At 39.4% G+C, this 11,891-nt stretch overlaps 1 protein-coding gene across 2 annotated transcripts in view; it reads right to left on the bottom strand.

Moving 5' to 3' along the window:
• FOXK2 (forkhead box K2) overlaps positions 1-11,891 on the bottom strand; it is an 89,861-nt gene that overhangs the window by 5,594 nt on the left and 72,376 nt on the right. For both annotated transcript variants that reach the window (XM_019542703.1, XM_019542702.1), the window contains exons 5-10: positions 9,527-9,674; positions 8,931-9,077; positions 5,562-5,755; positions 4,636-4,811; positions 3,338-3,634; positions 2,881-3,090 (exon numbers count right to left, since the gene is read on the bottom strand). In XM_019542703.1, the coding sequence (XP_019398248.1) occupies positions 2,881-3,090; positions 3,338-3,634; positions 4,636-4,811; positions 5,562-5,755; positions 8,931-9,077; positions 9,527-9,674 (1,172 nt within the window). The remainder of the gene's footprint in view (positions 1-2,880; positions 3,091-3,337; positions 3,635-4,635; positions 4,812-5,561; positions 5,756-8,930; positions 9,078-9,526; positions 9,675-11,891) is intronic.

The raw sequence follows: 11,891 nt of genomic DNA, 5'->3' as shown, positions 1-11,891 counted from the left end.
AGCCACCCCAAAATTCACCATAGCTCCCCCCATAGCCTCACTCCCAGTGCCACCACTGCCCATCCCAAGTGCAGCTTGGCTCAGCCCCCCTGCCAGGAAGAGCCCAGCACAGCGGCAGCCCACCCTGCCCCATGCAGATCCGAGGAGACACAACCCCCATGCCCTCCCAGGTTGCGTGCACTGTAAGAAGCTGCCCCCCAGATGAGCCGCTCGTGGCTCCGTCCCATGTCCTGCCCTGCCCTGACTGAGCAGCACCTGCCCCAGTCTCACTTCCTCCCTCATCATGGGGGCCTCCATCTGCCCCCCCTTCTCTCCCCCCACACCAGACTTACCACCCTGCTGCACACCAGCTGTGGCTGCGCACATACACAGGGCATTTATCACCACGTTACAGGCCAAATGAAGCAAAAAAGCTGATTGCTGATGCTCTCAATTTTTCCTGTATCAGTACTGATCCAATATGGGACCAATGTATTGGTGCACCTCTACTTACTGAGCATTTAAAAGAATTGCTCTGACAACTGTTTTTGCAGCTGAACAGGCCCTGTAATTTGTGAAGTATTCACGTGATGCAAATACTCCTTACATTGTTGTGTTACTACTCCAGGCTATGTATTCCCATGACAGAGTTCTTCGCAAAATTCCAGACCTGTAGAGAGCACTACTGGGTTTGTTAAGTTAGTGGGTATCCTAGGGACAATATAAATAGTGAGAGACTATACCCACATCGCTAAGATATCTCCCTAAGCTTCTTACAATCATCAAAAAGTTAGTAATTAACTTTCCTTGCCAATGATAACATATTTAATCAAATTCTGAGTCTAAATGAAAGAAAGGAATGGTGAACTTTTAAAAAATATGAAACTTGGGTTTTAAATCCATTTTAACTGACTTTTGACAAAATTTCCACTCCTTCCTTTATCAAAAACATTTATGAAATGTCATGCTGACTTGTTTCATTCTGGTGAAGTTCTGCACAAAGAATATGTGAAAAACTGGATCTATAAATGGAAAACTAGCTTAAGATTTCAACTACAAAGACTGCTTCTATTAAGAGGGATTTTGCATAACATATTCAGGCATACACTAACTGGTAGACTACTTAAGACTAGATTCCCACACACACTGGGTATCTTCATCAAACAGTCTGAGTCTTGCCTGAAGATAACAACGGTTCCTATATGAAGCCTCCTGTGGCAAGCTTAACTTATTCCAAGCAAGTGGAATAACAGGCAACTAGAACTGCTTCTCTAAACCAGCTTATCAGCAGGTAGTTAGTTCAGAGACTGCCTTCTTGAAACTGTTAGCTTCAGAAAGCACAAGAAGCAGCTACTTTGGAGTTGCATCAAAAAAAAATCAGAAGAAATCAGAATTCTAAATCCCATTTTCAAAAGGGAACACTGGAAGTAGTAAAAATTTGCAAATGACAAAATTTAGAAAGGGAGAGCAGTTATTTTACATGGGCCTCAAAGCCTACCAAATAGGCAACACCAACATGACTGAAAATGATGCACACTGGACAGAATAATCTTAACATTTTAGCATCCTAATACAACTGAAAAAGGACAGTGAACTCAAAATCTTCAATATGCAGTAGTAATAAAAAAAACCCAGTACAAATATTAGGATATAGAAGAATGGCACAGAAAATAATATTATATTATACCTTGAATGCTGAGTACCTTGCAAGCAACTAAAACAAAAGTCTGGGACTTTAATGATTACAAACGTATTTCTGAACATTTTAAATATCATTTTTATCCATCTCTGACAAATTGGTGTTTCAAAAAAGGGTGCAAGGTCTCCTTAGCTTAAAAGGAAATGGGCAGTGAGAATTAGATTTACCTGCAAACCATACCAAAATCTGGACACATGACAGACACATATTTGTTCTGCCACCCAATCAGGCTGCTTACTCAAGAACTGAGCGGATTGATAGTATTTAAGGCACACAGACAAGTACTATTCAAAACAACCCTCTGAAATTCTTGCAGATTTTAAAACTGTTTCTGTCTAAACCTGTAAGAAAACTAAAGAAGAAAATCTGCATTCTCTTGCATACAACATGCTCCTGATTAAGAGCATGCCTTGTTTTTGAAAGAACGAAGGAAAAAAGTTTTCCTTAAAAAACCTCATAAGTATGGTGTTTTCCCTGGGAAAAATACAGGCAGCTTTAATGGGAAGGCTGGGAGGCAGACAGGGCAGAGAAATATTGTGGCTCCTCTGTTAACCACATAAGCCACTGCTGGGTGAAAGAGAAAGTGTCCATTACTAGCAGCTAGGGAGCCCCCTTGTGCAGCACTTGCAGCATTCATTTTCTTTTTCCCCACCAGAGGCATGTGGAGCAGAAGCTGTTACCATGTTTCCTTGCCTGAAATGTGCACCTGAATTTCCAGCAGCTGATTTCTGGGAGAAAGGTGTGTATGCATAATTGCATGCATGCACGCATGCAAGAAATTACGACAGCTCCACAAACAAGTCCTGCATTTTGTTTGATCTCTAATTTGCACAAAGACGCGCTTGCCATTTTAATTGTGTCAGTTCCCACAAAAAAAGAGGTGGTAAGTTTTCAAGAGCTACAAAAACATTAAGAAGTGATGTTTAGACTGTGTTTGATTTGGGGCTTGTCATCCTTGATGCTGTCCTTTAATGATTCCAGCTAGTGAATAAAGCTGCCAACTGTCAAACAAAGATAAAAGGCTGCAGGTTGCCATCTCTGCAACTTTAGCAGCTTTTTGTAGGAGTGCAAAGGTCTGAAAAAGGAATTAAGTAAGATTTAACAATGGCCATTCTGAAAAGTCTAATACTTATCTGAATAATCTGAAGCCAGCTCTGACACCAGAAAAGTTTGTCTACAGGAAATACTGATGAAACGCTTACCAGTGTTGCCTTGCCCTTGTATCGCTGTGGTGATAGGTACTATGTGTGTTCCATTCTGTGTTACAGTTTTTATTGGTAGCTGGTGTTGACCTAGTGGTGCCTGTTGCACTATAGTAACTGTCTGTAAGGGCGTGGTCTGAGATGTCTGAATGATGCGGCTAGCAGCTCCTATTGTAGCATGGCTAATAGCAGGGATAGGTTCCACTTTAACTGCAAAACAACAAAAAATGATTTAAAATGTAATGGTAAGTCAAGAAACCTTAACACAAAACATGAAGTGATTAAGTTATTTTAGTCTTCAACGTGTTATTAATAACGTCAAATAGCTGAAAAGGCAAAAGTTCTCGTTTTAGCTAATTTTTTTGGTTTTCTTCCCTGTATCTATGAAGATTTTTTAAAGGCTATTAAACAATTATATGTATTCACAGAAGACTAACCAAGCTCAGCTAATTCTCACCTTTTACTTCTTTGTGGTCTCCATTCTCTTGAGGTTCCACCTTAGGCTGGGTTACCATTGCAGCTTGTGTGACCACTGCCTGTCCAGCTACAGTATAAGTGTTTGCTGGTGCTAATCCAGTCACATTCGTGACAGACACAGCTGGTATCTGGTGAACAACGTGAACGGTTTGAACTACAGGCTGCTGGGATGTTGATGTTGTCACAGGAGTTGCAACAGTATAGGTGACAGGTTTAATAGTTTGTGGTAGCTGCCGTTGTACAGTAATTAAAACTGGTTGGCTAGATAGAGGTGATCCTATTGAGAAAAGTAGAAAAATTAGACTGGCACCTTGAATCAAGTATTTTCTCAGCCAATCGTCCTCTTAAATCTCAACAGACACCAAAGCCTCGTAACATTAAAAAATCCTGTGTGTATCCTTTACTAGTTACTATGATGATAAAAAAGCTAAAACTGGATAATAAGAGACTGTTATGGCACTTCACAGTATTAAGCCATGTAAACATTTTGGGTGGCAGAACCTGTAATGGAGACCTGGCCTTAGCTTGCAGGGTTCTGAGGGTCCAACTGCTATTGCTAACTCAAGGTATCTTTACAGAAAACCTAACATTTCCAGGGGTCTTCAACTTGCTGTAAGAAGACGACGACATGCTGTCGTTAGGCAAATGAGTAACTAGAACACAAGAAAACTATCAACACAACTCTTAACACCACATGCACACAGCTAAATGCAGTGGCAGAAAAACCTTTAAGATTCAATGACTCTCCCATTCTGATTCTCTTCCACTCCACTCCCCACTAGAACAAGGGAGAAATGACTGCAGATTTACTATCCTTAAGCAAAGTATTTACTGAGCACATGAACCCATGATCCAGATTGCATTAGTTTTCACCAGTTCATCCCTACGGACTTTTTTATGCACATTTGTGCATAAAATGCCTGTGAAGACAACCATTACTCAATAAAACTTAAAGTAATTTTCCAGAGTGAGTCATGACAACGATAAGACCCTACACTTTCATACATCAGAAGGAACTACTGCCTCCGCTTACCCACACAATGAATAACTATGCTGGAACAAAATGTGTATAACAGAAAGAAAATGGCTAATACATCTGATACATTTTCAGGAAATATTTACACATTTATGCATTTGTCCCTGCATTGCCTTACATTTTAATAGGTTATCTGTCTCAAAATATGAACTGCTTTCTTGGTTAGGTGTGAGAATTTTGCTCAAAAAAGAAAAAAAACAAAACATCCCCCCCGCAAAAAATATTCTTTCTAGATTTCTCACCTGGGGCACTCTGTGCAAACCGTGCTTCTTGTATTACTGCTAATTTTGGCTGGATAGCACTAGGTTCAGGTTCCATTGGGACTGGAGATCCTTCCCTTGACAGGCTTTCTGGGGTCTGTACTCCACTGGAGTGTGCAGATAACACTCCAGAATGATTAGGAGAAGCTGGGGCACTTCTGTATTTAAAAATGAAAGCAGCAGCTGGTGTGTTTTATGTTAATAACTAAAAGATGAGTGACCTCACCTCTAAAATATTGTAATATATATACTGTCCATGAGAGGGCACCTTTTGCCTTCTGCCAAATCAATACCACCGTATATTATTTTGATGCTATGGAATTGAACATTTGGGCATTTTCTTAAGTGACGTTTCTAAGCAATCCATGCAACAGTACAAATGTTTGTTCTGGAGGGGCAGAATGATGATCAGCTGTTTAAAGGTTAATTCAAAAGAAGCCAACAAAAGCAGAAAAGGGACAATCTTTACAGAGCAAATAACTAAATCTATATATTATTTCACCGTTAAGAATATTGGTTAATATTACCCAACTAAACACATTTGTCACCTGCAACTTAATATAAAACTGTCAGCTGAGATTTGGTATTTTCTCTATAAACAGTTTTAAATGAAAGTGGATAAAGTTAGTAATTACCATTTTAATTTTGTAACACTGCAGTACAGAAATATCTCCATATATTAACAAGCTGCCAATTATTTATCTAAACTAAGTCAGTCCGTTAACACTAAATCAAGCAATAAAAACAGGCCCACTGCATGGGGGCAGTCTAACTAGTGAATTTCACAGAATTCAACCACACTCAATTTTATATTAAATAATTAAACTTGTAAACAAAGCTCTCAAGTTTGTAACAGCCTGAAGGTTAAGTAACAGCCATAGTCTTTCGGTTCATCTGTTTTTCCTTACCTAGAAGAGAGTGGTCCCAGAGGGGTTCTAAAGCAAGGTACTCCCCTAGGCCGCCTTTTCCTAAAAGCCTGCTCTATTAATTTGCTTTCAGAGGCAGGATCTATCCTCCAGAATGAGCCTTTGCCTGGTTCTTCCTGGGAACGTGGTACTTTGATGAAATAACGATTCAGAGAGAGATTGTGGCGTATTGAATTCTATGGAACATAAGAAAAATATGTAGAATTCATACATCTGAAATCAGAGTGTGGCCAAGTGCAGTAATCTGTAATACAGGAGACTCAGGGTCCAGGTCTCCGATTGTCTAAAGATAGTAGGAATTAAGGAGGGCTACAGAGACAGTTGTGCTGAACCTGAAAAAAGGAATCTTAAGTACTGCTTAGACCTCTCATAACAATTCAAGAACAATATTAATGAGCTACTAAGGGAATTCCATTTCAGTCCTCTAGTGAGAAGGATGGTAGCCACAACAGAGCTTTAAATTTTTTTATTATTATTTTTTAAAACTTTTTTTTAAAGAGTTGTCTGGGTATAAAAGCAGCAAATAACAAAGAACTACTGGTGCTCATGCATCCTGCTTCTCAAAGGGAAAAAAGGTCAGGCTGTTCCCATTGGGCTTCTAAAACATACTGCATGCTGATTCCAATACAGATCTGGCACAATATGCTATTTACTATTCCATAGTAAGAAAAGCAAATGTTAGGTTGGAGAAATTATAAATGCAGCTATATACTTGGGAGTTACCATTCATCATCAGAGGACAAAAACGGGGAGAATGCTCTTAGCAACTTCTCAATTCCAAATTATTCTTCCCCAGTCCAGGGAAAGATACCTATCATTTGATACTCTCGTTAATAATCAAAGGATTTAGTGAACTAAGGAAAAACACTAAATGACAAATGACTTCTAATACAGTTCTCTAATATAAACAAAGATCTTCAGATTATGTTACAGACTGCACCCTTACCGTATCCCTAATTTGCAATGGCACAAAGTAAACTGAACTTCCACTTGGATAGAGATGCACGAAATGGCCAGTTTTGAAGCTAACAGAACAAAGTCTGTCCTTGGTTTCATGCATCTCCTATAGAGACGCATCATATCTTGATCTTTCTGATTTTGATTACTGAGGCAGAAAAAACAAATAGGACTACACACTAACAGTACCTCTGATATGCCGAACGTTAACACAAACAGCTGGCAGGGAAAATTTAACTTTTAAAATCAAAACTCTTCCAAACCCTCCAAATTAAATGCCAATCCAATGTCAGTTCAGCCTTTTAAGCACCTCAGTCATGACCTTAGCAGCAGGTCTGGAGAACTTAAAGCAATGATACCCTTGTATGGTTTCTTCAGTGCAATCTGATGCAACCAGAAGTTGTTTCCCTTGCCAAAGACTGAAACAGAATGGCCAGAAGGTGCCAAGACTTTAAGTTTATCACAGTTGTATTTACATCTCCATCTGCTCGAAGAGAAGAGTAAATCCAACACTTCTAACCTGGAAGCAAAGTAACCCCCAGAATGAATTCACTGTGATGAATCCTCAACAAAACAGGCTTTTATATAATAGAAAGGATCAAATATTTGTGAGATTGTAGATAAACATATTTAATCTTAAACACCTACATTTCTAAAACTGCAATCAAATGCCTGAAACTTAGAAGTTGAATGAAAAAATGAGATAAACTACCTAGCATCATAGTAATATTCTACATGACTACCAAACAAAATACCTACACAGCTACTTCATTTTATACCTTCCTATTTCTTTTTATGAATAAGGGTGAACTTTTTATCAATTCTCTGAAATGAAGATGCATCCTGTGTCTGCAATTTTATTTCTGCGAAGTACTACACATTTAAATGCTTGATTTTTATACTACAAACCATAATGCAGATTACAGATGAACACATTATGCTGTATCAATCAACCAGATTTTCTGGGAAAAAAATGCAATATATAGACCAGATACGTAAAATTTAGGGATTATGTTCAAAATAAAAGGTACGCAAAAATATTTTAACACTAGCTTCTACTGCCAGGGTAGAATCTACATATATATGTGGTATGCAAGCAGAAGACCATATTACATGAAAGAGAAAAAAATGTACACATACAGCTTGAGCAGTTTACTGAACACAGACTACCCAGAGCAAAAGTTGAGAAAGGGGGAGGCCTCAGGCAGTGGAATCTGTGGTGAGAAGCCCAGAAGTCCGATATTTTCAGCTACTGGGAATAAGAAGAGTGTACTATTTTTATATAGCCTCTAGGGCTAGTAGTTCTGTGATAAATCTGAAATGTCAATTCCCCTTTACTGCTGCAAAGGTGAAGGAGCATATTCTTTACCTTACTAGTTGCATGGTAAGTAGAAAGTAGTTCTTTGTTACTTAACCCTCCCCCATCTCTCTCAGTTGCCCTGTAAATAACTTCAGTGTCTGCTTCGACTGCAGATCATAACTGCTAAGCAGCAGTACAGCGAAACCGATATGACCTGAATGACATTGTAGTTGCAGTGTTGCCCACAGGATCCTGAATAGCAACTATGAACTGACCAGTTTTGCTAATTGCTCTCTACCCTCCCTTGGTAAAACTAAAAGTAACAGCAGAGGCACTGAAGTTGTATCTCTGCATGCTTAGGAAAAACATATGGAATTGGGCTAAACTTTTGATCATCCAGTAGTGAGCTGCGGTCAAAATCTGCTTTAAAAAAAAAAAAAAAGGAAGAAATCTTAAGTTTTGAAGCAATTGATGGCTTAGCTTGTTAAGATTTAATATAGTTAGAGAGGGCGAATTGGCAAATGGCGTTTAATTTGTACACATCCAAAAATAAAAATGAGGCAAGACAAATTAAAACAAACTGTGTGTACCTGTAACAGTGTCACATGATCAAGGCCACAACTTTCAACAGGCTTTGATTCAGATAATTAGGGATCTCATTTTGGTTTGCTGAGGTAGTATTACATACATAGTAATTCAAACAGAATATAATTTCCTTGTGGTGCAAATACACCTTAAACCACTGATTACAGTATTTTTATCCCACCAGTGATTACAGTATTTTTATCCCATGGAAAACCTCTATAGTCCTCCTACTGGAGTTATATGGAATAACCTTGTTGAAAAACTGAAGGCATGTTTCACCTTGTAGAGTCAGAGATGCTTCTGTATCTTCACACACTTTTATAACCCAATTCAAGTCACCCCAAAACCTCTGGAAGGCTTGTCAGGTTCATTAAATATAACCAGTATAAACAAAACACGTTACCTTGGTATATTGGCTGTCATGCCTCTGTTGGCTACATTGGAATTTTTATTCACAGCTTAAAAACAACCACCACAAGAGCCACACACACATACAAAATCAGATTTACCTGCCAGCCCTTGTCTGCTGTTCTGTAGTATGGATAATTTTTAGTTATGTGCGTATAAATTCCATTTAGTGTAAGCTGCTTATCAGGTGCCATTGTAATTGCTTGTACTATTAGTTGTGCATAGGAATAAGGTGGCTTTGAGTCATCCTATAAAAAACAAAAACAAACCATATGCACCAGTGAACTTAACAATTGTATAAACCTTTACTAAAGTCACAAAATGCAATTTATTTAATTTTTCAACACTTTTGGGTGAAAACCTCAAAAAGAATGAACTAAAACAAACTTCCAATTAAGAAAATTTAAGATAACACTGGAAACCATGAGAAACTAACGCCAGATTTAAGTAAGTCCGACTCTGCTAACACCTAAAAATGGGTATGCATAATGGATACAAAAATTTCAATGTAGGTTTACATCAAAAGAAAATCAACACACAATGCATCTAATTACAAAAGGGATCCGACTCCAAAACTGTTTTCAACTGCTAAGTGCCAAATCATATCTGGGTTCATGTACTTTGGCCAACAGATTTCCAACAATGTTACGTTTGGCTTAAGGCTTTATTTTGCGATTCAATTCCAAGCAACATTTACCTTTGGGCTATCTCCACCCGATGCTTCCTTGTCATTTTCTGACTGTGAATTGTCAGCCATTAAATGTAGGTCAGATGGTATTACACGACTCATTTTGTACCCTGAAGAGCCTGCACCACGGGGGCTAGATGGGCAGGAATTTGCAGCACTGTGGAACACAAAAACAGGATCCTACTATTTTGTTATACAGTATATCACCACATTACTTCTAATCAAAAAGCTCTTACTACAGGAAAACCCACTAGAGCTCCTAGACTCTAGTCAAGACTCTATCAGATTATAAACGCTTGGAAAACGAGATTTATAACTCAGCTGTAAGAATTAGAATCACTGCAGGAAGAATCCTGTCAAATGAAGTTCCAGACACTCCTCTTCAAAGAACAAAGAAGGATCAATTGTTTTATTAGGCTATGTACATGAAAGCTTTGCTGATAGCGATGTCCATTGTATTTGGAATTTATAAAACCCAAAATTTGGGACACTCATTTGGCTCTTCTATCTGAAATTTTTCAGAGATAGATCCTGCATCAGATTTGCACCAGATGTTTGTGTTTAGCTCGCTAAAGAAAACTACTTTTGCCATATTTCTGGGACAGGATGCAATAGTGGGGTTGCAAAAATGTAACAACAATAACCCACAAGGAACAGTTTTTACTGATTCTTACTTATTTAAAATCAGTTTCACCTAAAGCATGTGTGAGAATTATCATAACTGCCCTGTTTTAGTATTGCTTCGTTTTATGTGAAACAATAACATAATAGACATAATGTATAAGACTTTTATGGCGGGTTTGTATGGCACCTTCTGTTGAATGTGTAGTAGGACCCCAGCAGGGCTGGGGCCAGTTCAAGGCTGTGTGGTCCCTGGCCAGAACTAACATCAGCTGGCTGTCAGTTCCAGACCTGCAGGCACCTTGCTTTCAAACTGCTAGTACAGGGAGAGCCCAGGGTAATGAAGCTCCCCTTAACTGCTCCTCCTAGCCCCCAATGGCAAGTAGGAAGACCACAACTGGGATCTGATCTTTAACCACAAAAGTGAGCCTCCTGCTAAGCATGTGTGGCATAGCAGGAGGCACGATTGTTGGGATTAGGGATCAATACAATTGCACCCTGAAATGAATGCATGGCCCTCCCTCTTCCAGTTGAATTGTGGCAAACAGTTCAGTTCAAAAGAAAACTACTGTGCTTGTACCACAACTAACAGACATAGATGGCACATGTTACAGTATTTATGATGGCAGGTAAGTCACACCCAATGCATGTAGTAAAACAACAACAAAAACAAAACCCTTTTACACTATTTTCTGTGAAAAGCCACAGGTGGTAAGCTGAAGAGCTACTTTTGTAGTTGGAGCTAAAGTAGCACTGGACTCCTAGCACTGAAAATCGGCTTGCACCATAGCATTTTCCCCAGGTTTTTGTTTTTCCATCTTCTATAGCAGTGGTCTCCAAAGTGGGGTGTGTGCACCCCAGGGGGTGCGCAAGACGATCCACTGGGGTGCGGGAAGAAAATATTAGAACTTCTATTTATATAAATATACATATATTGGGGGTACATGCTCAAAAATTGTTTTTACTGATAGGGGTGCACAATCAAAAAAGTTTGAAGACCACTGTTCTATAGCACGGCTGTCCAACTTTGAAGCAGCTATGGGTCATACCAGTGGGAGTCATGGGCCCGTAGGCCACATGCCAAATGGATGCCCCCCTTTGTTGCACCATGCAACATGGAACTTGACCTCCTCCCTCCGCCCAATACTGAGCACCTGCCCCACTGCAGGGCCCCGGTCTCACCCTGAGCACCCTGTGCCGTGTCGCCCAGCAAGCACAGAACACAAGCTGTAGGCAGGAGATGAAGCCTGGAGAGTTGCAGCTGGACAGCAGAGCCTGGGGGCTGCAACTTAACCCCTTGCAGGCCACATGTAGGCAGTTGGACAGCCCTGTTCTACAGTACACTTGAAGCATAGCTGGACAAAGATGCCATTTCCCCTGTTTTCCCACTATCCCTTTATCTTTGTGAATGTCAGTGGGCAACATTTTTCTCTATTCGGATACTTTCATGTCAGGAAACAGACCTCAGAAGTGTTTACATACTGACTGCAATAAATTCTGCCCTCAGCAGAACCAAAAAAGGTAAACGTGAAAAAGTAAAGCAAGAAACAGAGATGGTAACATACACTTCTTTGGAGATTGTGACATACAAAAAAAACAAAAACCCACAATTTAAAAAAAAAAAAAAAAAAAACCTCGGATTTGCTCTTACTTGAGAGACAGTGAGGGGAGAATATTGTATGGAAAAGACCCTGGTTTTGCCGAAAGAGCGCCAAAGGGTCAGGACAACTTTTTGAAAATATAGGTCACTGCT

This window comes from Crocodylus porosus, unplaced genomic scaffold, assembly GCF_001723895.1.
Source record: "Crocodylus porosus isolate Cpor-Errol unplaced genomic scaffold, CroPor_comp1, whole genome shotgun sequence".
Lineage (NCBI taxonomy): Eukaryota > Metazoa > Chordata > Crocodylia > Crocodylidae > Crocodylus > Crocodylus porosus.
This window is presented reverse-complemented; position numbering and strand designations above follow the sequence as displayed.